General features: G+C 56.3%; 1 protein-coding gene across 3 annotated transcripts; it reads left to right on the forward strand.

Moving 5' to 3' along the window:
* Window positions 1–5,306: 5,306 nt before the first annotated feature.
* C17H21orf91 (chromosome 17 C21orf91 homolog) lies at window positions 5,307–27,042 on the forward strand. 3 transcript variants are annotated; one of them, XM_029082578.2, is made up of 5 exons: window positions 5,307–5,451; window positions 12,284–12,414; window positions 24,257–24,763; window positions 25,468–25,530; window positions 26,700–27,042. In XM_029082578.2, the coding sequence occupies exons 2-5, from the start codon at window positions 12,291–12,293 to the stop codon at window positions 26,867–26,869; spliced, it is 864 nt and encodes a 287-aa protein (XP_028938411.1). In that variant the 5' UTR covers window positions 5,307–5,451; window positions 12,284–12,290; the 3' UTR covers window positions 26,870–27,042. The 3 variants fall into 3 exon arrangements, with proteins under 3 accessions (XP_028938411.1, XP_028938412.1, XP_028938410.1); XM_029082579.2 differs by lacking the exon at window positions 5,307–5,451 and adding an exon at window positions 7,258–7,353; XM_029082577.2 differs by lacking the exon at window positions 5,307–5,451 and adding an exon at window positions 7,630–7,731.
* The last annotated feature ends 626 nt before the right edge of the window (window positions 27,043–27,668 follow it).

Consider the following 27,668-nt stretch of genomic DNA (forward strand, 5'->3'; position numbering starts at 1 on the left):
TTTGAAATAGATGACGGTTTTTCTCTTCTGGAATAGATAATAATAAAGGAACTGATAGCCAAGAAATACACCGAAGATTGTTAGGAAGACTTGCTCTGAAGAGCCTGGGAAAAGTCAAGAAATGTCCTGATGTAACAATTACCACAGAAATACCAATTGTTAACTCTACGATGTTTCCAGTGACAGTGTATGGATCCGAAAGCTGAACGGTGAAAAAACAGGATAGAAAGAACAGCGATTGTTTTGAAATGAGGTTTTGGAGAGGGCTTTTGCAAATGGCATGGACCCGCCCGAAAAACGAATGTATTTGGAAGCAAATGGAATCAAGTTGGTCTTTGGAAGGCCAAATTACTCGACTCAGATTAGCATACTTTGGACACACCGTCAGGAGGCCTAATTCTCTGGAGAAGACATTGATACTAGGAAAAGGCCAGGGAAAGTGTGGACGAGGCAGACGGGCAGCTAGATGGATAGAGACCATAACGATAACAGAAGAACCGTTGGAAAGGTTGCGGATTGTGGCAGAGGCCAGGACGTTCTAGAGAAAGTATCTCCGTAGAGTTGCTATGAATCGGAAACAACTTGACGGCACTTAATAATAATAATAGACTGCAAGCTCGTCACGGACAGTGGAGACATCTGCTGATTCTGTTGGATTGTACTCTCCCAAGCGCTCCGTACAGTGCTCTGAACATAGTAAACGCTCAATAAATACCGTTGATCGATCCCACCGTTTCTTCAGGGCTCGTCCTTGGGTAGAACAGAACTTCCTTTGGTTGGGAGACACTGGATGACTTTGTTTTTCACTCCAAGCAACAGCGGAATGAAAACTCCCACATCTGTTTAGACTTCTTGGCTCGTTCACGCGAGTAACCTGGCGAGAAACAACTGATCTTATTTTAAGACACTACCTCAGTTTTCTAATGTTTCCCACCGGCTCGGGAAAGAGAACGTTCTTCCTTTCAAGAACGTGTCGGGGACAAATGAATGTCTGGATTGGTTTTTGGTTTTTTTTTTCCTTCTCAATGGATTTGCAAGCTGGTTTGACAGGCACTTTAGATATACCTTGAATGGTCCCTGGAAAAATAATACTAATAATTGTGGTATTTGTCAAGCGTTTACTATGTATCAAGCACTTTTATAAGAGCTGGGGTAGATACAAGGTGATCCTGTCAGTCATAGTCCCTGCCCTACAGGGGGTTGACAGTCTAGGAGGGAGAACAGGGAGAATCCCCGTTTTACAGAGGAAGTGAAGTGACTTGCCCAAGGTCACACGCCAGGCATCCGGAGCCCCGAAGACCGTAAGCACGTGGGCAGGAAACGTGTCTACCAAAGTGTACTCTCCCAAGCACTCAGTGTGATGCTCTGCACATAGTAAGCGCTCAGTAAACACCACTCATAATTATGACGCTCGGCACGCGGTAAGTGCTCAATAAGTACCTCTGATGGGTTGGTGCCACTGAAAAACAACCGCGATACGTGAGTTTAGTGATTCCGGGTGACACGCGAGACGGAGAAAGCAGTGTTTCGTTCTCTGTCCCCGGTCGTTTCCGCGTGCGTTCGTTCAGTGGCGTTTATTGAGCACTCACTGCCCGCAGAGCTCGGTTCTGAGCGCTTGGGAGAGTACAACACAACAATAAAGAGATACATTCCCGGCCCACAGCGGGCTGACGTGAACGAGATGGGGGGGGACAGTGAAAAGGATGGCATTAGGGGAGTGAAGTGTGTAGGCTGGATTGTAGTAGGAGAGTAGTGAAGCGAGGGAGGGAACGGCCATCGAGGACTTTAAAGCCAAAAGGAAGGAGTTGTGTTTGATGCGGAGGTGGACGGGCAACCCCTGGAGGAGTGGGGGAACGTGGACTGAACGTTTCCATAGAGAAACGATCCCGGCAACAGAGTGAAGAATGGATTGGGGTGGAGGGAGACGGGAGGCGAGGGAAGTCAGCCGGGAGGCAGCTGCGAAATTCAAGGCGGGGCGCAGAGTCGGTTGAAGCTGAAATGATCGTGGAGCGACACCAGAACTCTGATTCCTCCTCCTTGCGTGGCATCCACTGTTAGTGAATCCAGCTACCGCGATTGTTCCTCAGTAGCATCCATCAGTGGTCTTTACTGAGTGTTTACGGCGCGCAGGGCACTGTATAAAACGCTCAGGAGACTCGATGCGACGGCGTCGATAGACGCGGGAGCAGAGAAGCCATTCGAAGAATGAAACGAGACCTCGGAGCTAAGTCTAGAGGGAGAGTGGGGTGAATTATGAACTCTGCTATTCGTAGCGTAAGCTCGCGGAGAGGAAACCTGGGAAAGGCGGAACGTAGCCGTCGGGAAACATCCCGCCCCGGTTCCCACGATGAGCGGTCGCCGCTGAGGGCTCCGCTTCCGTGGATTGAGCGGGTCGGTTTAACGTCGCGAGACAGCCTACTTTCGACATCCTCTGCCCTCTCCGGTCGAGGGTGTGGAGGTGAAAAGGGGCCTTGCGGGAGGTACTGTAACGAAGCTTTCCCCGTCAAGCACCAAATGAAGTCAAATGAGGGACGGAGGTCGGGGTCGAACCTTCAGTCGTTCGTTCAGTCGTATTTATCGACCCTTATTGTGTGCGGAACACTGTACTGAGCGTTTGGGAGAGGACAGTGGAACAATAGACACGTTCCCTGCCCACAACGAGTTTACAGTCCACACGGGGAGACAGACATAATAATAATATTGGTATTTAAGCGCTTACTCTGTGCAGAGCACCGTTCTAAGCGCTGGGGTAGATACAGGGTCATCAGGTGGTCCCACGTGGGGCTCACAGTCTGAATCCCCATTTTCCAGATGAGGTCACTGAGGCCCAGAGAAGTGAAGCGACTCGCCCACAGTCACACGGCTGCCAAGTGGCAGAGCCGGGAGTCGAACCCATGACCTTGGACTCCCAAGCCCGGGCTCTTTCCACTGAGCCACGAGATGACACAACAATGCAAACGTAGGCCTGCCCCAACTCTCCCTCCAGTCTAACCTTAGGCATGTAACTTGTCCTTACAATCTAGAGGAGTTAAACGATTAAAGGCCTGGATTTAACCCTCAGTTCCGTGAGCCTTTATGTCTTTTCTCCGACCTTATTGGCTAGCGCAGTGTTTCTGCCGTGCTACTGTGGCCGGGGCAAATCTCCCACCAGCGGTTTTTAGTTTCTGAAGGCCGAGCCGTGCTCTTTTGCTTCCCTCTGGTGGGGGACGTGGAAAATCTTCGATCTGATCGGATAACGCTTTCGATGAATGGGGTTTATCAGGGCCTCCTAATACGTCCGTGGATTTGGAAATGAATCGGTAGATGATGATGGCGGGGTTCGTTTGCGTCTCCCTCTTCCAAGAAACTCTCCCGGCGATAAAGTCACAGGGCTCTACACTCTCCTCGGCCCCAGCCTGAAGCGAACGGGTTTCCCCACACCCAATCAGAGGGATAGAACCAGGCCCTCGTCCTCATAAATAAAATGGTCACTGTCGTATCCGTTCGGAGCTTACCCCGTGCCAAGCGACGTGCTAAGCCCTGGGGTAGATATAATAGTATCGGACCCGATCCCTGTCCCACACAGGGCTCGCGGTCTTAATCCCCATTTGACGGATGAGGTAACTGACGCACAGAGAGGGGTTTGGGGGGGGGGGGTTTTAATGATATTTAAGCCCTTACTAGGTGCCGAGTCTGGGGTCGATAAAACTCCGAACGCTGCAGAAGCAGCACGGTGTGGTGGACGGAGCACGGGCCTGGGAGTCGGAAGATGGCGGGTTCTAATCCTGACTCTGCCACTTGTCTGCTGTGTGACCTGGAGCAAGTCACTTCACTTCTCTGGGCTTCGTTTACCTCATCTGGAAAACGGGGATTGAGAGCGTGAGCCCCGTGTGGGACAGGGGCTAAGTCCGACCCGACTGCCTTGTATCGACCCCAGAGCTTAGAACAGTGACGGCACATAGTAAGCGCTTAACCAATGTCGCCACTATTATTATTATTATTATTATTATTAGCTGTGTTTAGCTCTCCCCAGGAGTAACAGGGCTCAGAGATTTCCCTGTCTAGACTGGGAGCTCGCTGGGGGCAGAGATTCACTCCTTATTGCTTTATTGTACTTGCCCAAGCGCATAGTACGGTGCTCTGCACACGGTAAGCGCTTAATAAATACGATTGAATAAATGAATGAGACACACCCAGCCCCACGGAGGTGGTTTCAATGGTTAAAAAAAAAAACTAATATACTCTCCCGAGCGCATAGTACAGCGCTCGGCACCCAGAAGGCGCTCAGCAGGTACTACTGGTGGATTAATAGATAGTAAACTTTAATATATTCTCCTTTAGGTTGAGAGACGGGGAGTTCTTTCAGGGCGGGGACTGGGGTCTTCTACGTCCTCCGTCGTCTCCCACGCGCTTGATAACGGGCCTTGCTGAATGCTAGAGATTGCTCCATCGACTGGGGCGGGACCTCGGTGTCGACCGGAGGATTTCTAAACGTAATAATAATAATAATGTTGCTATTCGTTAAGCGCTTACTACGTGTAGAGCGCCGATCTAAGCGCTGGGGGAGATACGGGGTCATCGGGTCGTCCCCCGTGAGGCTCACAGTCATCTCCATTTTACAGATGAGGGAACTGAGGCACAGAGAAGGGAAGTGACTTGCCCAAAGTCACCCAGGGGACAGGTGGCGGAGCCGGGAGTCGAACCCATGACCTCCGACTCCCAAGCCCGGGCTCTTTCCACTGAGCCGCGCTGTTTCTCTAGAGGGTAGCTCGATGTTTAATGCCTACCCTTTGGAGGGGTCAGAGCGACCACTCTGAGTTAGGAAAGGCAAAGACAGACTGCAGAGAGGCGAGGTGTTGGAGCGTGAGAAGCAGGGGAAAGAGCACTGGCTTGGGGGTTTGATGGTATTTGTAATTATTAATAAAAATAATAATAATAATAATGATGGCAAGTGTTAGGTGCTTACAGTGTGCCGGACCCTGTTCTAAAGGCTGGGGTCGATACAAGCCGGTCAGGTCGGACCCAGTCCCCGTCCCCCACGGGGCTCGCGGTTTTAATCCCCATTTGACAGATGAGTTCACTGAGGCCCAGAGAAGCCAAGCGACCCGCCCAAGGCCACACAGCGGACACGAGTCCACGCGTTTCCGTCGGCCGCCTTCATTTTTTCGGATCTGTTTTGAGGGCGTCGCAGGCCTGCGAACCGGAGTTGGGTGGCCACGGCTCCAAGTTCCGGGTTGGGCCAGAGGGCCGAGGTTGCCTACGTCACCCTGCTCTGTGACCTCGGGCGAGTCGCTTAACCTCTCTGGGCCCCGGCTTTCCTCGTGGGTCACGGGGAGCTGCCGTGGACCGGGAGCCCGGGATCCACGGCCCATCGGATGACGCGGCGGGATCGACGTCGGGGCTCAGCGAGGAATCAGAGCTTCCGAAATATCATAATCATTGCGGGGGAGTTGGGGTGGAGCAGGGATCGAGGTGAGGAGAAAAGCAGCACAGAGTAGCGGCTGGAGCCCGGGCCCGGGACTCGGGAGGACCTGGGTTCTAATCCCGCCTCCGCCACTCGTCTGCTGTGTGACCCGGGGCAAGTCCCCCGACTTCTCTGGGCCTCGGTTCCCTCATCCGTGTAATGGGGATGGAGACTGTGAGCAACCCGATTGGCTTGTATCCACCCTGGCGCTTAGTATAGTGGCTGGCACATGGTAAGCGCGTAAGAAACGCCACACTTATCATTACTGTCTGCTGTGTGACCTTGGGCGAGTCACTTCACTTGTCTGGGCCTCAGTTCTCTCATCTGTAAAAGGGGGATGGAGACTGTGAGCCCCACGTGGGACGGGGACCGGGTCCATCCACACCGGCGCTCGGTACGGTGCCGGGAACGTAGGAAGTGCTTAAATACCACAGTTGTTATTAAGCAGCGCGGCTCAGTGGAAAGAGCCCGGGCTTGGGAGTCGGGGGTCATGGGTTCGAATCCAGGCTCCGCCACTCGTCAGCTGTGTGGCCGTGGGCGGGTCACTTCACTTCTCTGGGCCTCAGTGACCTCAGCTGTAAAATGGGGATTAACTGTGAGCCTCAAGTGGGACCACCCGATGACCCTGTATCTACCCCAGCGCTTAGAACGGTGCTCTGCACATAGTAAGCGCTTAACAGATACCAACTTTTTTTATTATTATCATCATCATCATTATGGGCAGGGATTGTCACTCTTTACTGCTGTAGTGCACTATCCCAAGTGCTTAGCACAGTGCTCTGCACACGGAAAAGGTTTAATACGATTGAATTGATGGATGATGATGATGATGATGATGATTCACCGTGGCTCAGTGGAAAGAGCCCGGGCTTGGGAGTCAGAGGCCATGGGTTCGAATTCCGCCTCCGCCACTCGTCAGCTGTGTGACTGTGGGCAAGTCACTTAACTTCTCTGGGCCTCGGTTACCTCATCTGGAAAATGGGGATTAACTGTGAGCCTCACGTGGGACGACCTGATTACCCTGTATCTCCCCCAGCGCTCAGACCAGTGCTCGGCACATAGTAAGCGCTTAACAAATACCACCATCATCATTAACAAATACCAACTTTTTTTATTATTATCATTGTGGCCAGGGATTGTCACTCTTTATTGCTGCAGTGTACTATCCCAAGCGCTTAGCACAGTGCTCTGCACAAGGAAGGGTTTAATACAGCGTGGCTCAGTGGAAAGAGCCCGGGCTTGGGAGTCAGAGGTCATGGGTTCGAATTCCAGCTCTGCCACGTGTCAGCTGTGTGACTGTGGGTGAGTCACTTCACTTCTCTGGGCCTCAGTTCCCTCATCTGTAAAATGGGGATTAAGACTGTGAGCCCCACGTGGGACAACCTGATCACCTTGCATCTCCCCCAGCGCTTAGAACAGGGCTCTGCACCTAGGAAGCGCTTAACAAATACAACATTTTATGATGATTCTTATTGTGGGCAGGGATTGTCACTCTTTATTGCTGTAGTGTGCTATCCCAAGCGCTTAGCACAGTGCTCTGCACACAGAAAGGGTTTAATACGATTGAATTGATTGATGAGGAGGATGATTACAGCTGAAAATCAGGGCTTCCTCCTCTCCGCAGAGCCGCCCGTCAATAGGAGGCGTGGCCAGCAGGGGGCGTAACCCGGGGCGGGGCCTGTGACGTCATTGCCCGGATTCTGGCCGGGCTCCGGGCTGAACGGGAGGGGGGACACGGAACGTACCATCTCCCAAAGGGGGCGACTCCCCTTCTCCCTCCCCCTGACGGGAGATGATCCTCCGACTCAACCCCCGAATTAAATATATGAAACGCCGGTGCTCCTCCCATCCCGACGTTCCTCCCGTCTCCGCCGACCGCGAGGGCAAACGACCACCGAGGCCCCAAGTTGGTCCGTTCACCTCCCCCCCCCTTTCCCGGTGGTTGCTTCCTCCGGCTCGGTGGGCCGAGGCAGGCCCGGACTAGTCCACGAAGACGTTGTGTGTGTGGGGGGGAAAGGGTTGCCCAGTTGTCCATCGAAACGTAGCTGGTCCACGCCGGAAAGGCCGCGGAAGGACAATTGGGAGACGGAGATTTTGAGGGGAATTTAGGAGGGGGTCGGGAGGGCGGATGGGAGAGGGAGGAGGGGCGGCCTCTGTGGACGTTTCCCCCCCGTCCGGGGAATGGGCCCGTCCGGGGTGGGCTGGCCTGGCCAAACTACGCCCCCTGGCGGCGGCGGCCGGAAACAATAGCGCGCAGTGGGAGCAGCGCGGCCGGAGGAGCGGCCCAGGTAGGAGGACTGTGCTAAACGTTGGGGCCAGTCCAGTTCCCCCCCCTCCTTCGTTCAGCCCTATCGGTCGAGCGCTTACTCTGTGCTGAGCGCTTGGAGCAATAATGATGATGGCATTTGTTGAGCGCTTACTAGGTGCCAAGCGCCGGAGCCCTGGGCTAAACGTTGGGGCCAGTCCGGTCCTCCCACTCATTCGTTCGGCCCTATCTATTGAGCGCTTACTCTGCGCTGAGCACTGTGCTGAGCGCCTGGAACAATAATGATGGCATCTGTGGAGCGCTTACTAGGTGCCAAGCGCTGGACTAAACGCTGGGGCCAGTCCGGTCCCCCCATTCATTCGTTCGGCCCTTTGGATTGAGCGCTTACTCTGTGCTGAGCACTGTGCTGAGCGCTTGGAGCAATAATGATGATGGCATTTGGTGAGCGCTTACTAGGTGCCAAGCGCCGGAGCCCTGGGCTAAACGTTGGGGCCAGTCCGGTCCTCCCACTCATTCGTTCGGCCCTAGCGGTTGAGCGCTTACTCTGCGCTGAGCACTGTGCTGAGCGCCTGGAACAATAATGATGATGGCATCTGTGGAGCCCTTACTAGGTGCCAAGCGCTGGACTAAACGCTGGGGCCAGTCCAGGCCTCCCACTCATTCGTTCAGCTCTATGAATTGAGCGCTTACTGTGTGCAGAGCACTGTGCTGAGCGCCTGGAACAATAATGATGATGGCATTTGTGGAGCGCTTACTAGGTGCCAAGCGCCGGAGCCCTGGGCTAAACGCTGGGGATAGTCCGGTCCTCCCACTCATTCGTTCGGCCCTAGCGGTTGAGCGCCTACTCTGTGCCGAGCACTGTACCGAGCACTTGGAGTTATAATCATCATTTACCGATCCACCAATAATAGCAATAACAATGATGGTGTTTGTTAAGCGCTTACTATGTGCCGAGCGCTGTTCTCAGCGCTGGGGGAGAGACAGGGTGATCGGGTTGTCCCACGTGGGGCTCCCGGTCCTCATCCCCATTTGCCAGATGAGGAAACTGAGGCACCGAGAAGTGAAGCGACTTGGCCGAAGTCACACAGCCGACAGGTGGTGGAGCCGGGATTCGAACCCATGACCCCGGACTCCCAAGCCCGGGCTCTTTCCTCTGAGCCGCGCTGCTTCTCTTGGGCAGAGCACCGTACTGAGCGCTTGGAATGGACCCTTGGGCAACAGACAGAGACGATCCCCGCCCAACCACAGGCTCACAGTCTAAAAGCGGCAAAACAGAACAGGACAAGTTGTAACGACGGGTTGTTGTTTTTTAAGTGCTTACTATGTGCCAAGGGCTGTGCCGAGCGCTGGGATGGATACGGGGTCCCGAGGTTGGCCCGCGTGGGGCTCACCGACTTCCTCCCCATTTTACAGAGGAGGCAACTGAGGCCCGGGGAAGTGAAGTGACTTGCACAGCTGATGAGTGGCGGAGGCGGGATTAGAACCCACGACCTTCTGACTCCCGGGCTCCATCGGCCGCGCCAGCGGCCAGTCGCTCGGGGCGCGCTGTGTGCCGAGCGCCGAGCTAAGCGCTTGGGTTCGCGCAGCAGGTCGAGGCTCAGACGGTCCGGCCTGGGGAAGGGAGGAATGGGTCCCCCCGACTTGGTTGTATTGGACCCTCCCGGGCGCTCAGTACGGCGCTCGGCACGGAGCAGGCACTCGCTGAATAGCACCGAGCCACCGTGAGCGCCGCCCCCGCTGACCGGAGGACCCGCGGACTGAGGTCGGTCCGGGCGGATGTGCCCAAACGGGGGCGGCCGGGGGCGGGAGAGGTGGATCGTATTTACTGAGCGCTTACGGCGTTCGGGGCGCCGTACTGGGCGCTCGGGAGAGCACGGTCTAACAGAGACATTCCCCACGGGGTTAACCCGTAAGGCCGGACCCGCACCGAACTCAGACCGTGAGCCCCACGCGACGATGATGACCGGGTTCTCCGGTGAGCGCTTACTACGTGCCAGGCGCCGTACTGAGCGCCGCGGTGGTTACGAGCAGGGTCGGAGCCGGCCCCGCTCCCGCGCGGGGCTCCCGGATGGAGTCGGTGAGGCGACCGGCCCGAGGTCACCCCCGGGACGAGGAGCGCGTCCCCGCCGGGCCGACCCGTGTCCCCCCGGCGCGACGACCGGACGCGGAAAGCCGTCGGCGAACGCCGTCGCGATCGCGATGGGCGTCGGGGGCGTCCTCCAGGGTCCCCGATTCCCTTTTCCTTGCCCGTCCCGACGGCCTGGACTCGGTCCCGGCGACGTTCCCCGCCCTCGTCCTCCCGCCCTCGTCCTCCCGCCCTCCTCCCCTTATCTCTGCGGCCGCGCCTTCCCCGTCCCTTTCCCCGTTCCTCCTCCGCCTCCCGCTCCCCGACCGGGGGAGTCCCTCAAGGTCCGGTTCTGGGTTCTCTTCTCCGTCCCCACCCGCCGGGTTGGGGGACGACCCCCGCCCCGTCGCGGGTGAGTCCCGGGCGGCCGCCTCCGGCCCCGACCTCTCTCCTCCCCCGCGGTCTCGCCTCTCCTCCCGCCCTTCGACACCTCAGTCGTGTCCCGAACCCGACCCTTCGTCGTCCCACCTAAACCCTGCCCGCCCCGTGACTTTCCCGCCGCCGAAGAGGACGCCGCCATCCTCCCTGCCTCCCCGGCTTGACGTTCAACCCGCGGATTCGGTCCTGTCGTCGAATCCCGTCGGTTCTCCCTTCACGACGTGTCTCAGACTCCCCCGCGCCCTCCTCTCTCTCCCTCCTCCAGTCCGGGCCTCTCGTCCGGGCTTCTCCCTGCAGCTCGGATTATTTATTTTATTTTGGGGGCATTTGTTAAAGCGCTTACGGTGTTCTAAGCACTGGGTTGATTACTAGTTTTACCGGATTGGCCCCGGTACCCGTCTCACACCGGGCTCACGGGTCTCGCAGCGTGGCTCGGTGGAAAGAGCCCGGGCTTGGGAGTCGGAGGTCGTGGGTTCTAATCCCAGACCCGCCTCTCGTTCAGCTGTGTGACTCTGGACGGGTCACTTCACTTCTCTGGGCCTCAGTTCCCTCATCTGGAAAACGGGGGTGAAGCCGGTGAGCCCCACGTGGGACGACCTCATCACCTGGTATCCCCCCCCAGCGCTTGGAACAGTGCTGTGTCGATCGTGATTAAGTCGTCTCGTTCTCGTCCGTCCGTCTCCCCCGATGAGACCGTGAGCCCGTCACCGGGCGGGGATGATCTCTATCTGTTGCCGAATCGTACACTCCAAGCGCTTAGTCCAGTGCTGTGCCCATAGTAAGCGCTCGATAAATACTGTTGAATGAACGAATGCCGTCATCATTATTATTAAGTGGGAGGAAGTAGGATTTAATCCCCGTATTGCAGTTGAGGAAACCGAGGGCCAGAGAACAGAGAAGTGAAGCAACTCACCCAAGGTCACGCGACAGACAGCTGGCAGAAGGCGGGGTTTAGAACCCAGGTCCTGTGGCTGCCGGGCCCCACGAGGCCGGGCTAAAAGGCCTTCCCGGGGCATCTCCTCCCGTTCCTCGAGAACTCCCGGGACGGCCCATCGTCCTCCACCTCAAAGCGGAATTCCTTCTCCCTGACTAAAGCGCTCACCGAGCCTGTCCCCTCCTGTCTCTCCCGGCCGATCTACTCTAGCCCGCACGCTCCGCTCCTCACCGGCCCCCCGTCTCCTCTCCCTCGCCTCCTCCCTCGGGCCCGGGGCACCTCCCTTTCTCAAAACACCGGAGAAGCCGCGTGGCGTCACGGTTGGAGCCCGGGCCTGGGAGTCCGAAGGTCGTTCATCCGGGCGTATTTCCGTGCGGAGCACTGTGCTAAGCGCTTGGGAAGCGCAGTTCGGCAACAGATGGGTTTCTAATCCCAGCTCGGGCCGCTTGTCTGCCGGGTGACCCGGGGCCGGTCACTTCACTTCTCTGGGCCACGGCTACCTCATCTGTAAAATGGGGTTTGAGACCGAGGGCCTTCGAGTGTGGCGACTCGACGGGAATAATATCGCCCTGATTCCATTCCTAGGGGTGACCTTATGGGAAAAAACCAACGTTCTGCGTTCCCTTGGACGCTCTGAGGTTCAGGGCGGCCGACGTCACCGGGAGCCGCTTGCTTCGGATGATGAGTGTTGGATTTGGTCAAGTGGTCACCCTGTGCTAAGCGCGTTCTGAGGGCTGGGGTAGGAACAAGATAATCAGGGCGGACGTCGTCCCTGTCCGACACGGGGCTCCCCGTCCAAAGCGGAGGGAGGACAGGGACCGAATCCCCACTTTACAGCTGAGGAAACGGAGGCCCGGAGAAGCGAAGTGACTTGCCCCGGGGTCCCGCGGCGGAGTTCCGAGTTCCCGGCCTGTGCTCTCCCGAGCCACGCTGTTTCAGTCTTATCCCTCGGGGATTCCTTGTGTGGGGAGAAGGTATTCGGAGCGTACGGGACTTGGGGAGATAAGCTCGTTGTGGGCATTGAACGTGTCCGCTCTATTGTGTCGTACTCGCCAAAGCGCTCGGTAAAGTGCTCTGCACGCGGCGCTCAATAAATAGGATTGATTCATCGCTGCTTTTTTTTATTTTCCTTAATAGGGGCACTATGAATGAAGAGCAGTTTGTGAACATTGACTTGAACGATGACAACGTTTGCAGTATTTGTAAACTGGGGACGGACAAAGAAACTCTCTCGTTTTGCCACGTCTGTTTTGAGCTCAACATCGAGGGTGAGACGCGATTTGATTTCATTCTTACAACCTACTGTCCCTACTGTCAAGTAAGGTCAGGGTTTGCCACCAGAGAGAAGATATGTCGATGTGAAATCAACTGGATGGAATGTTTTCCTTCGTGTGCGTATGGGATGGGTGAGATCCTTGACTTAACCCAAAAAAAAAAAAAAGGCAAAGTCAAGTTAGAATAATTAAGAAATCGCTCGAATCGATGCCCGTCACTTTTTGCTCGTACAAAAGTCTTTGCGGCGTCGATGGTTACGAGGATTAAGATGAGTTGATTTCCGTGACGATATTTATCGTTTAGGTAATCCTAGCCGAGTCGAAATGCCTCTTTTCGTCGAGTTTGGGAAATACCGGCGTTTATGGAAGTATTCGTCCTTGGTCATCTGTTCAGCGACGAAGCAATTTTTCAGTCCTAAAGTGGGATTCGGATTTGGTTTTATGGGCCTGAACACTGAGGTGGTTGCTCTTCTTTCAGCATCACGAATCTGTAAAATCCCCAGATTTTTCGTAAAGTAGTCCCAAGCCTCTGGCGGCGGCCTGAGCGTCTGTCCACGGATTTCGAACACTTAGCGTCGCTTTGGTTTTCACGTTGGCGGCCTTAAACTCTCATTTTTCCACACACTTTAAAGCAGCCCGTCTCCTCGAAGCAGCGCGGCTAATGAAGGAACCGTCCGCCTGTCGTTTGAATTTAGCTGGGGAGGACGGGGCCGTGAGTTGGAATTGGGACCTGGAAAGCTGAGAGTAGTTATTTCGACCTCCTTCCCCTTTTTATTAAAAATGGGTCATCGGGTCCGGGACGGAGCGCAAACACAGGCTATCGGTGGGAATTCCTCGACACCTCGTAAATCTGACATCTGGCGGTATCCCGTGTCTTGTCCCGCGGAAGTCCGTCCCCGTCCCTGTGCTAATGAACGTATCTGTCCCAGAAGGCAAGTTGAGATTGATTTTGTGGAGCCGGTCGGATTCCACGCCGTCTCTGTTTTACCGTGACATCGTATTCTCCCGAGCGCTGGTCCACACACAGCGCCCAGTACGTAGGATTGAACGAGTGAACTGAAAAACGACGGTCTCTCCGGGCCGGAGTATACGAAGTCACCGCTCTAGCCGACGCGTTGACGTTCCCTTTTTTATTAAATTCGGAAAGAGCAGTTACTGTCGGGAGTCAGCAGCCGACAACCTCCTGATTTTCGGTATTCCTTAAGGTGTCTGGAGTTTGGCATTTCGTAAATCATAATAATTGTCACTGATATTTAGATTTGTTGGCGGGGGCCGGGGGGATGTCTTCCTTACTGAGGAAATAATTGGCAGGAAAACATTGGCCTTTTTGCTAAGTAAGCTCACGTAGAAAATTCAGATTTGCATATCCTTAAAGGTGTTAAGTGTAGTTAGTGGCCAAAAGCATTTTTTGAGTCCCTCTCTATTAAATAAACATGTAAAGAAGCGGTCGTTCCGTGCCCCTCTTCACGAGAATGGAAAGAGCCCTAGTAATTTACTTTGCCTCTCGCCATTATTTTGGCTCTCTCATTTTATTTTTTTTCTTTTTCAGTTCTTTCAAAGAAAGTAGTCCAGAGATAGCCCTCAAACGCAGCAGCTCGATAAATAAATGCTTCAATCAAACACACCCATCTGGTTTTTAGTGTAGAATGTAGTTCTTCGCACTGATGAAACTTGATGGTTGTTTTCCATTTCAAGGGACGCAATTAGTTCCCTTTAATAAGTGGGTTTCCCAAACCTCATTATGGACTGGAGATTGAAAATGAGATATTTTTATTTAAAACTAGGTCTTCGGGATTCCGAAATCCAACTGCGTGTGTTGAAATCTGTCTCGTTAAACCGATCTTAGTGGGGAAGAGAGTCCCAGTTTCATTAAACTTTCAGAATGCAGTTTGATCTGCCACCGGTGACAGGACAATTCCATCCATGTAGGTGGCCACTCGAGCTTTTGTTTTTCTTTTTCCCTATGGTATTTAAGTGCTTACTATGTGCCAGGCACTGTACTAAGTACTGGGATAAATAAGAGTAATTGTGGCATTTAAGCGCATTTTATGTGCCAAGCGCTGTTTTAAGTGCTGGAGGAGATTCAAGGTAATCAGGGCTTTTTCGGGGGGCGGTTTTTATGCTATTTTTTAAGTGCTTACTATATTCCAGGCACCGGACCAAACTCTAGGCTAGATACAAGATAATCAGGTCAGACGCAGGCCTCGTCCCACCTGGGGCTCACAGCCTTAATCCCCATTTTACAGATGAGGGAACTGAGGCATAGACAAGTGAAGTGACTTACCCGAGGTCACACAAGCAGAGAAGCAGCAGAACCCTGGTCCTTCTCCCACGGGGCCAAGCTGCCTCTCCAAAAAAAATTCCGTTGGCAAAAAATGATTTCTGTTCCTAACTTGGGGCATTTGGAGAAGGATAACGTCTCAAAACCGACAGCCGGGAAAATGATAGTGATAATATCCCCCCAGTTTTTCATTTTGGTTTTCACTTTGAGAAGCTTCTGCTGAATTCTCTCAGATGGAGAACGCTTTTAGTTATGACTCTGGGTACGTTCCTCCACACGCGTCGTATAGCAAACCTCCCTGTTGGCAGATAGCTGACGTCATTATTAAGTAGAACGCCTCGGAGTTAATGCGATTCGATTTTTTTTTCTTCAAAAGACAGTTGGGGAAAACCCACATAGTTTGCAGTAGGTGCGGACTGGAAGAAGGAGAACAAAGAAGGATTTTAAAGGTGAAGACATTTGACATTGGAAAGGTTGAATCATCCCTTCCCCTGAAAAACCTTGAGTTTTCTTTCCTTCGTGTTTATGCAGTGCATAGTAGCAGGGTGAGAGAGAACTCAGTCAGGAATCTCAGACTACGTTTCTTCTCGGTTCCCCTTCTCGGTGCGACTCTCGGTATCGGTCAAGCGAGAAATAGCGCGGAGCATTTTCAGATGAGTAACAGGCACGAAAAAATGTCAGCACCCGTTTGACGATCCCTGCCACTTACCCGGATTCCGATTCTGGCTCCGCCACGTATCTGCTGCGTGACCTCGGCCAAGTCAGTTCACTCCTCTGTGCCTCGGTTACCTCGTCTGTAAGTCTGGGAGCCCGGTGTGGGACAGGGACGGTGTCCAATGTGATGAGGATGTATTTAGGCACCGTTAAATAAGCACTTAAATACCACGGTGCACCTGAGCCTTCCCCTCGCAGAGCTGCCAGTCTCCTGCGTGCGGAGCACTGTACTGAGCACCAGGGAGAGCACAGTAGAGTGGACATAATCTCTGCCCCCCCTCCGGGAGCTTCCAGTCTAGCTGGAACCCACGACACAACCCCGGCCCCAACTTTTGGTTTCTGTCTCCCCTCTCACTGTAAGCTCACTGTGGGCAGGGATCGCGTCCACCAGCTCCGTTATACTGTCCTCTCCCAAGCGCTCAGCACAGGGCTCTGCACGCAGGAAGCGCTCAGATGCGGTCGACCGATTGCCGGCAGCCGGGCCGAGCCAACCCGAGGCGTGATGGGTGGGAGGAGGGCGATGCGAATCTCTCCTTCATCTCCTCACCTTCCAAGGGCCTCCTTAAACCGTCACCTGTTATGGAAACTTGGCCCCGTCGCGTTCACGGTTCTAATCCCTGATGTGCCAGCTCGTCTCCTGTGTGACTTGAGGCGAGTCATTGCCCTTTCTGGGCCTCGGTTCCCGCGTGGGTAAAATGGGGGATGAAGAGCGCGAGCCCCGTTTGGGCCGGGCACTGGATCCAACCTGCTTAGCTTGGGTCTAGTGCGGGGCTCGGCGCCTATTGGGTTCTTAACAGTTCCATAAAAAAGTGCGTAGGACAGTGCTCCGCGCACAGGAAGCGCTGAAAAAGTACCGATGATGATGATGACTCTGGCTGCGTGGCAGACAAGGGGCAAGGCCGGGATTAGAACCCAGGTCCTCGGACTCCCGGGCCCGCGCCTTTACCAATGCACCAGGCTGCTTCTCTCACGATTAATAATAATAATGTGGGTATTTAAGTGCTCACTGTGTGCGGAGCACTGTTCTAAGCGCTGGGCTAGATACAGGGTCATCAGGTTGTCCCACGTGAGGCTCACAGTTAAGCCCCATTTTCCAGATGAGGTCACTGAGGCCCAGAGAAGTGAAGTGACTTGCCCACAGTCGCACAGCTGACAGGTGGCAGGGCCGGCATTCGAACCCATGCCCTCTGGCTCCCAGGCCCGGGCTCTTCCCACTGAGCCGCGACTCGGACGAGGTAGATGTCACCCGAAACCTCTCGGAAAATCCCCGCTTCGAGGTCGCAACAGTTGCGGAAGCCAATCGGTGACACAGGAGGGGAATATTCTTCATTTTTAGACCGATCGGAATGAGGAAGCTAATCCTCCCTCTGAAATTGTGGAATATCTGGTGAGATGAGTTACCGAATCACGTGGGTTCCGTAACTTAGTCCGTCACTGGTATTTACTGAGCGCTCACCGCGTGCGGAACACTGATCTAAGCGCTGTGTGGCCAAGCACCATAGAGCAGAGAGGGTAGGCACGTCCCCTGAGAGAAATTAGGAATTTAAATTCGTCATTAAGGACGCTGCCCGGACTCCTGAGGTGAAGCAGCGAAGATTAAGCACAGCTACTTTTCTGGTTCTGCCTGCTGACGTTCGTCTGATTCACCATTTGTCAGATTCTGTTGATTTTGGAAAAGGGAACTAAGCCTCTTAATCCGGCCGACTCTTCTCCGCTTGAGGAAAAGCTGCCCGTGAAAGAAGCGTTCGGCGGGATTAGCTACGAGATGCGTGCGGCCGTATTTATTGAGCGTTTATCATGTGCAGGGCACTGTCCTAAGCGCTCGGGAGAGTACAGTAGCACAACAAACAGACACATTCCCTGCCCACGGTGAGCTCACGCCCTTTTCCTCAGTGGTGGGTGGAAGCACCGTGGCGCGGGGGATAGAGCCCAGGCCTGGGGGGGGGGGGGGTCAGAGGGACCCGAGTTCTAATCCTGACTCGGCCTTTTGGGGGCTGAGTGACGTTCCTCATGGGTGGGAGAGGTTTACCGATCCGCGTTCGGTGGCATCCACACCCACTCGGATGGGGACGGAATTCCGGCCCGGATGGATGGCGCATCTCTGTCGGCAAACGGAGGCGAGGTGGAGGGAAAAATCCCATCCACGTTTGAGGAGGAGGCTGGTGGGAAAATGACCTAGCTTTTTTTCTTAAATGGTATCTCTGAAGCGTCCGCTCCTTGCCAGGCACTGTACTAAGCGCCGAGGGAGATACGAGCTAATCAGGTTGGACACCGCCCGTGTCCCGCTCGGGGCTAATCCCCATTTTACAGATGAGGGAACTGAGGCCCAGAGAAGTGAAGCGACTTGCCCTTGGTCACCCAGCAGACAATTGGCGGGGCCGGGATTAGAACCCAGGTCCGGGCTCCATCCGCTAGGCCTCGCTGCTTCGCGAGTCAAGCAACTCTGCCGGCTCCACGACTCTGAGATCCCCCCGGCGCTTAGAACAGTGCTTTGTCTATCGTGATTAAGTTGTCTCGTTTTTGTCCGTCCGTCTCCCCCGATTAGAACGTGAGCCCGTCGATGGGCAGGGATTGTCTCTAGCTGTGGCCGAACTGTCCGTTCCAAGCGCTTAGTACAGTGCTCTGCACATAGTAAGCGCTCGATAAATGAATGAAAGCCACCAGCTCCGTTGGAACGAACCAAAATGATGTCAGTCTGCAAAGGCCATCTGTGCATGCCTTTGGAAAAAAACGAAAGTCATTAAACACGGCCTCGCGGTCCGCCTCCCGATAAGACGCGAGGAGCTGTTTGTTTGGAGGCCGTCGGATCTGCTCGCTGTTTCTTTCTCGACTGGAAAGTTTTCCCCCCCCCCAAAAAAAAGTCACCGGAACGACGTCCGGATCCATCCGACTGCGTTCCCAACCCCAGGGGGAGGTCTGCGGCGGTCTGCCGGAGTGTCTGGCGTCTCCTAGCGCGTCCGATGAGCCGAAAGAAATATTAACGGGACGAGACAAAAGAAGGGTGAAATCAAAGGCTCCGTATGGCCGAGTTCTTTCGAACCTTTCAAAGGGAGAAGGCGTCCCTTTGGCCGTGTCACTCATCACCCCCGCCCTCGTGGTGGCGTTCTCGGCGGCGGCGTCCGATTGGTATTTTAATCCCCAGCGTCGCGACAGACGGTGGCCTTTTTTCTTTAATGATATTTGTTAAATGCTTTTATTCATTCAGTAGCGTTTATTGAGCGCTTACTACGCGCAGAGCACTGCACTAAGCGCTTCCTATTTTCCGAGCACCGTCCCGAGCACCGGGGTGGTTGGAAGCTCATCGCATGGCCAAGCAGGCAAGTGACAGAGGTGGGGCAAGAACTTAGAGCCTCTCACCTCGCAGCCTCGTGCTGTCTGCGTTGGGTCACGCCGCTTCTCCGACAGAATAATCGCTTTGAGCGGCAACTAAGCGGGGAGTTCATTCTGGCCGGCGAAGAGTGACCCTGAAAGTAACGCGGCGAGAAGGCCAGCTCTTTCCGTCTCTCCCCGCACCGTAGCTCACTTACGCGGGGAAGCGACGTGGCCTCATCGTTAAAGCCCGGGCCTGGGAGCCGGAAGGACCTGGGTTCTAATTCCCGGCTCCGCCTCTCGTCGAGTCACGTCGCTTCGCCGGGCCTCGTCTGTGTAACGGGGATCGAGAGTGAGGGCCCCCCGTGTGGGACAGGGACGGCGTCCAAGCCCGTTTGCTCGTGTCCACCCCGGCGCTTAGCACAGTGAGCGCTAAAAAGATACCGTTGATATGGTGGCATTTATCTCCAGAGCTGCCGTGGAGAGTTCCCGGTGGCTTACGGTGTTGGATTTGAAATCTGCGTCTCCTGTCCTGGCTAGAGACGCGGCGTGGCTAAGGATGCCTTGCCGCCAGAAACCCGGCGGGGTTAGTTTCGATTAATGTCCGTCTCCCCTTCTAGACTGGGTGGGGAACGTGTCTACCGACTGTGTTGGATCGTCCTCTCCCAAGCGCTGAGTACAGGGCTCTGCGCTCACAGAGAGCGCTCAGTAAATGCCATCGTCGGCGACGTTGAAGACGATAACTTGTCCCCCAGAAGTGTCAGCCCGGAGCGGTGAGGTAGCCCACGCCGTTTGGCGCAGTTGTTTCGTTTCGCTGTCGATCTCCCCGTCTCAGACGTCGAGCCCGCTGTGGGCAGGGATTGTGTCTCTCTCTGCACCACGGGGACCTTTCCTACCAACTGTTGCATGTTGTAGTTGCTCTCCCAAGGACACGGTACAGTGCTCGGCGCGGAGCAGGTTCTCAATAAAGACGATAGATTGATCGGCGGTGACGGTCGGTAGGGGAACTTTGGATTTCCTGGTCATTTAGGAGCCGTGTCTGAGGGCTTGCAGAAAGGAAAATACGCCGTCTGCACGGCCTCCGTCTGATACTTTTTAGCAACGCGCTGCCAGAGTTAAAACGGCGGGAGCGACGACTGACGGCAGACACCTCCTTTGGTTGAAAAAGCGGCCGTGCATACACCCTGTAAGCTCCCTCTGGACCGTAAGCTCGTCCCGGGCAGGGAATTGTTTCTGTTTAGTGCTCTACCGTCCTCTCCCAAGCGCTAGTACAGTGCTCTGCGCACCGAAAGCTCTCGCTAAATCCGACCGAATGAATGAACGGCCCGTAAAGATCGCGCGACCGTCTTTGGCTCTGTGACATTCGCGCCTCGGCACGACGCTTCGGCCCTCTGAAGCCCGTCCGGACTCGGACCGCTCCTCCTCCCCCTCCGCACCTACCCGACCAGGGAATGAGAGCGCGATCCGCCCTCTTCCCCGAGAAAATCCCTCCGAGCGAGGAAGCCGTGGAAAGGTCTCCGTCGTGCCCCGAGCGGACGGCTCCTGCGAGCTCCGCGGCCGTCGGAGGCGGCGTCCGAGCAGAGGAGGGTTTGGTTCCCCAATCTCGCCGCTCCGGCTTCCCACGGGGCGTGGGGCCTGGAGGGACGGCAGCAGGAAGTCCTTCGGTGTGGGCGAATGCTTCCGCCTCAGAATTGTCCGTTCTCCAACCGCGGCGGCGAAGAGCAGGAAACGAGATCCCGGTGGGGGTTTTTTAATGGTATTTGCTGAGCGCTTACTATGTGCGAAGAGCTGGGGTGGATACGGGGTAATCGGGTTGGATACGGTCCCTGTCCCTCAGAAGGCTCACGCTCTTAATCCCCCATTTTCCAGGTGAGGGAACTGAGGCCCAGAGAAGTGAAATGGCGTGCCCGCGGTCACTCGGCAGATGTGTGGCGGAGCCGGGATTAGCACCCGGCTCCTTCTGCCGCCCGGGCTCTGTCCAGGAGACCTTGCTGCTTACTCTGTGCGAGGCACTGTTCTAAGCGCTGGGCTTGATGGAAGCTAACGAATTTGGACACAGTCCCTGTCCCCCGTGAGGCTTCCAGGCTTAATCGCCTCCTATCCGCGTCCCTCCGTTTCCCTTTTTGACAACCTAGAGCCGCCGGGTAGGCACCAGGTCATCACGTGGGGCCCGACCCCCGTCCCGCATGGGCCTCACGGTCTTCCCCATTTTACAGAGGAGGAAACTGAGGCCCAGAGGAGTGAAGCGTCTCGCCCAGGTCGCACAGCAGACAGGCGGCAGAGCCGGGGAGGGAGTGACCGGTTCCCGCTTAGATCCGAAGTGTTGTAGTCTCGGGGGACGGCGAAACGGCCGGGGCCACGGGGAGACGGGCGCCGTTACCCTTAAAGGAAATGCGGTCCGCCGAGGGGGGAGTTAAAGGCCGGAAGGGAGCGAAGCCCTCCAGATGGGCGGTGGGAGATTGTGCCAACTTTTCGGAACAGCCGAAAAGAGAGACTCGGTGGGAGTGGGGGGCGGGGAGGTGGGCGGAGAGAAATCACATTTAAAACCTGAACAGCTTTTCTTTTTCTCTAAAGAACGCGGGTCCGCGCTCAAGCGATCACTCGTATCTGTGGAGCGCCGGCTGGCTGTGCAGGGCAACTGTACTGAGCGCTTGGGAGAGTCCAGTATAGCAGGGTTGGTTAGTAGGTTCCCCGCCCACAGTGTCTTTGCAGTCTACAGAACCAAGCCGGCCGGGGGGCTTGGACTCATTCCCCCTTTAAAGCCTTTATTGAAGGCACATTCATTCAGTCGCATTTGTTGAGCGCCTGCCGTGTGCAGAGCGCTGTGCTAAGTGCTTGGGAGAGTACGATACAACAGTAAACACACACTACCTGCCCATCACGAGCTCATCTCCTCCAAGAGGCCTTCCCTGACTAAGCCTTCCTTCCTCTCTTCTCCCTCTCCCTTCTGCGTCGTCCTGACTCCATTCATCCCAGCCCCACGGCGCTTATGTCCTTATCTCTAATTTATTTATATTAACGCCTTTCTCCCCCGCTAGACTCTAAGCTCGCCGTGGGCGGGGAATACGTCTGTCTTAATGTCCTATTATACTCTCCCAAGCGCTTAATACGGCGCTTTGCACACCGTAAGCGGTCAATAAATACGTTGGAATGAAACTTTCCATCCAGAAAGGGGTTTAATCTCCACCCTCAGGGACTGTGTCTGTTTATTGTTCCATCGTGCTCTCCCAAGCGCTTAGTACGGCGTTCTGCGTAGAGTAAACGCTCGATTAAAAACGTTGGAATGAGAGTTTCCATCCAGAAAGAGGGTTAAACTCCCATCTCTTAAAAGAACGGGAAGAAGCCCCTCCCAGAGAGCAGAGCGTAAATCTCCAGCGCCAAGGGAATCGTAAACAGACTCAAGTTAATGCCTCCGGGCTCATCTCTGCAGTGTTGTGATAAAAGAGTACGTTTTTCCGGGCAGAGATTCTGACGGGTGCTTTCGGCGCGGTCGACAGGTCTCGAAGAACTCGATTTGCCTGGCAGATTGAGGCCTCCACTCGGACGAACGAGTCTAGTGAGTTTCTTTGGAGTCGGGCACTGGGTGAGCGTCAGCTCATTTAATTCGAGTTGGTTTAGCGAGAGCCCATTGGCGCTGGGGAATTAAAACGGTCGGTCGGGGCGTATTTATTGAGCGCTTACTGTGTGCAGTGCACCGTACCGAGCGCTCGGGAGAGGACAGCAGAACGATAGACACATTCCCTGTCCACGGTGACCTTAGGGTTTAGAGCGGGAGGCGGGCATTAATATAAAAATAATAAAAGTAATTCTGGTATCTGTCAAGCACTTACTACCTGCCAGGCGCCGTACTAAGCGCTGAGGTGGATACGAGCCAATTGGAAAATCCCCATTTTCCAGATGAGATAACCGTGGCACCGAGAAGGCGAGTGACTTGCCCAAAAGACTTGATAGGTGGCGGAGCCGGGATTAGAACCCACGTCCTCTGACTCCCAAGCCCGGGCTCTTTCCGCTGAGCCGCGCCGCATGGATAGCGGGGGCCTCTTAGAGCGGGACTAAGGAGGTGTCAGAGATTAAGGACCAGCGCTTAGTACACGGTAAGCACTTAATAAATACCATAATTATTATAGGTGGTTTTTATTGAGCTCTTATTGTGTTTTGAGGCTGGGAGTGCACCGCCCCCTAAATATCCCCTCGTGCCGGCTATGAGTCGGCCAGGAAAATCGAGCACCGACTTTATTTTTTTTTTTTTATGATATCTGTTAAGCGCTTATTATGTGCCGGGCACTGTACTAAGCACTGGGATAGGTATGAGCGAATCAGGTCAGACCCAATCTTAATCCCCCATTTTACCGAGGAGGTGAACCGAAGCCCTCTCCAATGTAAGCTCACTGTGGGCAGGGAATGTTTCTGTTTATTGTTACGTTGTACTCGCCCAAGTGCCTAGCACAGCGCTCTGAATACGGTAAGCGCTCAGTAAACACGACCGAACGAATGAAAGGCCCAGAGAAGTCAAGTGACACGCTCAAGGTCTTTCCTCCTAATCCAGCGATCGGTATTTATGGAGCGATTCCCGCGTGCAGAGCGCTGTACTGAGCCCTCGGGAGAAGGCGACAGAGCCCACGCTTTGGCTCGCTCCCAACTGCTTCCATTCCGAAAAGGGATTAGTTTGGAAGTCCCCACGGTATTTATCGAGCGCTTACCGTGTACGGAGCGCTGTGCCGAGCGCCGGGGAGAGGAGGATAGAGCCCACGTCTTGACCCGCCTCCCCCACCTGCTTTCGCTCCTAGGGAAGGGGGGGATTAGCTTGGAAATCCTCGCCGCTCGCATCCCCCCGGAACTCGCCTGGCAGCCCAAAATCCTCTCCGAGTAAGAGCGGCAGACGAGCAACGGGCCGGGGGCCGACGGAGCCCGCGTGGTCTCGCCAGCGGAGAGAAGGGAGCGGGGAGGGCGGGGCCCGTCGTGGGCGGACGGAAGCCGGAGGTGCCAGGGACGGATTTAAGGACGGCGTCGGAACGGGAGACCGGCACAGACACCGGGAAGCTCCACCCGACGTTAACCGCCCCCGGGGAGACAAACCCGCTGTTGTTCGGTCAGACTATTTTAAGACGACGTTCTCCTCCGTTCGGATTCGGAAGAGAACGTGCCTTTCCTCTCCCCCCGCCCTCCCTGCTGCTCTTCTCGGCTCCCAGAAGGTCCTGGGTTCTAATCCGCCCCTCGTCTGCCGGGTGACCTGGGGCAAGTCGCTTCGCTGGGCCTCATCTGTGAAAAGGGGATAAAAGCGTGAGCCCCGTGCGGGACCGGGACCGTGTCCGACCCGAGTGAGACGTGTCCGTCCCGGCACTTAGAACAGTGCTCGGTACCCAGTGAGCGCTTCACGAGTACTGTCGTCGTCATCATCCCTGCCGTCAGTCCCCATTTTACAGATGAGGTAACGGAGGCCCAGAGAAGCGAACCGACTTGGCCCCGGTCGCCCGGCAGCCGAGCGGCGGGCTCCCCCGCTTTCAACTGCGAATCTCTCGTCTCTCTTCCCAGGGGTCGCGAGGTCTGACCTCTTGCACACCAGATCCCTGAGAGGACACAGAGACTGTTTCGAGAAGTTCCACCTGATAGCCAAGCAGGACTTTCCCCGCTCCAAACTCTCCAAGAGCACGTACGAAGGAGTCAAAACGCTCCTGAGCAAAAAGCTCCACCGGATCGTCCACTACGCCCAGAACAGGGATTTCGAGGGGGACCCCGAGGGCCCCAGACAGCACCAGCTCTTCCCCTTCCGGCCCCCGGCCGAGAGGAGGCTCCCGCCTCGGTCGGACTCGGGGGTCCCGAGGTATTCGGCCACGTGGAGAGAGGGCGGCCCGAGGGGCGGCGGCCCGGGACGGGGCGAGCCCGCCGGCCTCCGGCTGGAGATGGCGTCCGCCGCGGGGGCCCCTCTGCGCCCCAAAGGCCCCCCGTGGGCGGAAGGCGACGGCCCGACCCGGGAGAAGGAGGCGGAGGCTCGCGGGCCGGACTCCGGGGTCCGGCGCCCGCGATACAGCCGAGAAGAACGTAAGCGGGTCGGGGCCGGGGGAGGTCTTGAGGCGGGGGGGATTCCGCGGTGGCGGGGCCCGTGCCTTTAAGGACTCAGTCGAGCGGTCGTAACTGTCGCGCGCGCTCCCTGCGCGCAGAGCACCGAGGGCGCCGTCCCGGCGGTGACGTCTGGGAACAGGAAGTCGGTTTCTCCCCCTTTTTTTTTTTTTAACCACGCCGCTTTCCAGCCGGGGGCGTGGGGACAAAGAAATCGTGGGGGAGGGGGAGTCCGGGGCCCTGGCGGGGGGCGAACAGTGCTCGGCGCATAGTAGGCGCTTAACAAATACCATCGTTGTTGTTATAGCGCCTGGCACACGGTAAGAGCTAAACAAATACCCTAATTATCATCATCGCCATTCCCACCGGCCTCCCCCGTGCCCTCGACTCCGCCGAGGAGGGCCGGGAGACCCTCCCCGAGACCCTCGGGCAAACGGGTCCCAACCCTCCGACGCGCCGGTCGGATGCTAAAATGAGAATGAGGACGATCGAGGTATCGGTTAAGCGCCGACTGTATGCCGAGCACTGGGGTGGATCCGAGGTGACGGGAGGATGCGGTCCCACGCCCCACGGGGCCCTCGCGGCCGACAGATCTTAGGAACGCCCGTGGCCTCTCGCTAGCGCCAACGCGACGGGCCGCGGGAGCCCCGTACGCGGTGCCCGTGAGTTTTCTTTTCGTGTTTCAGTGCACTCGCTGAGCCTCGGGGAAGTAGAGGAGCTGAACGGACGGCTACGGCAGCAGATCCAGGGTGAGGGGGTCATTCTCGCCGGCTTCGTGCAGGCCCCCCGGGGCACCTCGGGTGCAAGAGGCCTCCCTGGGGGACTTGGGTCGCGTGGAGGAATCGGTTGGGGGGGGGACGCGGTCGAATGCCGGGACGGAGGAGTGAGAGGAGATGGCTGGCACGTAGTCGGCGCTTAACAGATTCCGTAATTATTATTGTAGAGCACGAGGTGCGATAATAATAATGATGATCGTATTTGTAGGCGCTGACCACGTGCCAGGCACTGTACTGAGCGCTGGGGTGGATCCCAGCGAATCGTTCTGTCCCCCGGGGGGCTCACGGTCTTCAATCCCCATTGACAGATGAGGGAACCGAGGCAGAGGGAAGCGAAGCGACTCTCCCGAGGTCACCCGTCAGACAAGGGGCAGAGCCGGGATTAAAACCCGGGACCTTCTGACTCCCAGACCCGGGCTCCGCCTCGAGGCGATGACCGAGGGGGCCCTAGGGCCGGCCCGCCCTCTTGAAGGACGGGACGGTCGCCGCCAGCTGGGGGTGGGAGCCTTTGTGGAATGTTCACCCCCGGCCTGCCGGGAAGGTAGAAAATGAGGACGTGACGGGTTCCCCGCCCGCCCGCAAGGAGCCGACCCTCTAGGCAGCCGTAAAATTCCTGCAGCCGGAGCGGTCTGAGTAGATGGTGGAACGCGCGAGGGCCGCGGAGGGGATGAAACGAAAGCCGGCCCCGAGACAGTGGGCCCCGTTCTGCCCGAGGAAGAGGTCCCGGGGCGAGGAGATGCCAGGGGGTCCTGCGGCAGAGCTCCGCTTCGGGGGAGAACAACCTCTCCGACCTTTTTCCGGTTGTCGTCGGCCCCGGGGGGACGGGGAACCTCCGTCCCTCGCCCCCCTCGCGTCACCCGTGGGGTGGGATGGGAGTCGCGCTCGTTTTTCTCCCTAGCCGCCCCCTCCAACCACCCCGGAATCTCCTCAGAGACGGGCCGGGCTTTCCGTTTTCCTCAGGCGTCCCGCCCGGCGAGGAGCTGGCGGGAACGTGCCTCCGTGTGGTAAAATGGAGCGGGCCGGGCGGGTGGGCCCGGAGAGGCCGAAGTAGGACGGGGGTCTCCCGCGGGCTCGTCCGGGGGCCGGTGGCGCCGGCCTGCCCGCCCACAGACTAACGGTGGGACCATCTTGCCTTCCCGTAGAGGTGTTTGAGGAGCTGGCCCGCCAGGTGCAGGAGAAGGACTCTCTGGCCTCGGAGCTCCACGTCCGCCACGTCGCCATCGAGCAGCTGCTCAAGAACTATTCCAGGCTCCCGTGCGTGCAGGTGGGACGCGCCGCGGGGGTCAAGCCGGACCCCCCCGTGGACAACTGACGCCGCCCCGCGCCGGCCCCCTCCCCCGGGCGCACGCCGGACCGCTCTCGGCGTGTGTTCGCGAGAGGACGGGTCCTCCGTACACGGGATCTGGTTCCTTCGGAAGGGTCCTCTCCTCCGGTCCGGTGTCGCCCTCTCGACGTCGACAACAAAATATACATACGTATGTGCGATGCGATTTTTTTTCTTAGATCAGGTTCCCGCTCTCGTACCTATCACCTGCCAAATTACCGGGAGGTTGAGTCGGATCGGCGTGAGGACTCGAGAGCATTTTCAAAGGCAAAGGCGGGTGCGGGAGACCCGCCTTTTTATTACGAGCAATATTTTCTTAGGGAAATTTTATACAGAAGTGCTATTTTTCGGTACCTTTCCAATCCTCTTTATAGGTGTGTTTTTTCGAACGGTTCCGTAGGATCTTGACCCCTCGTATACGATTACGGTCATGCGTATTTCAGGCTCCTGTTTTATTTTCGTACTACCACGTCTTTCAAACCGGAACCTCGTTTTCCAAAGAGCCGGGCGGAGCTCCGGCCGGGCCGTATCCCCTTCCGTGAGAGACTCTTTGACCTCGTCGGGCGGAGATCCTCTCCGCGAAGCCGAACGGGGACGACTTCTCCGGAGATCCGTTCCAGACGACGGAGCCGGTGAAACTTAACGTATTCGGCTTTAGGCTCCACGGAAACCAGAGCCCCTCTTCCTGCACTACCGAGTCCATGAGTATCGCGCGGGTCGGACGGGACCCCGGAGCGGACTGTTTTTCCGTCTCCGGTTCGGAGCCGTGGAGAGTCGCCGCGCCGGA

The sequence above is a fragment of the Ornithorhynchus anatinus genome, chromosome 17, assembly GCF_004115215.2.
Source record: "Ornithorhynchus anatinus isolate Pmale09 chromosome 17, mOrnAna1.pri.v4, whole genome shotgun sequence".
Lineage (NCBI taxonomy): Eukaryota > Metazoa > Chordata > Mammalia > Monotremata > Ornithorhynchidae > Ornithorhynchus > Ornithorhynchus anatinus.

Coding starts and splice junctions, on each gene's coding strand:
- C17H21orf91 (XM_029082578.2), top strand. CDS start 12,291: ATGAATGAAGAGCAGTTTGTGAACATTGACTTGAACGATGACAACGTT. Junction 12,415..24,256: donor TTTTGAGCTCAACATCGAGG/GTGAGACGCGAT, acceptor CTCTCTTCCCAG/GGGTCGCGAGGTCTGACCTC. Junction 24,764..25,467: donor GCGATACAGCCGAGAAGAAC/GTAAGCGGGTCG, acceptor TTCGTGTTTCAG/TGCACTCGCTGAGCCTCGGG.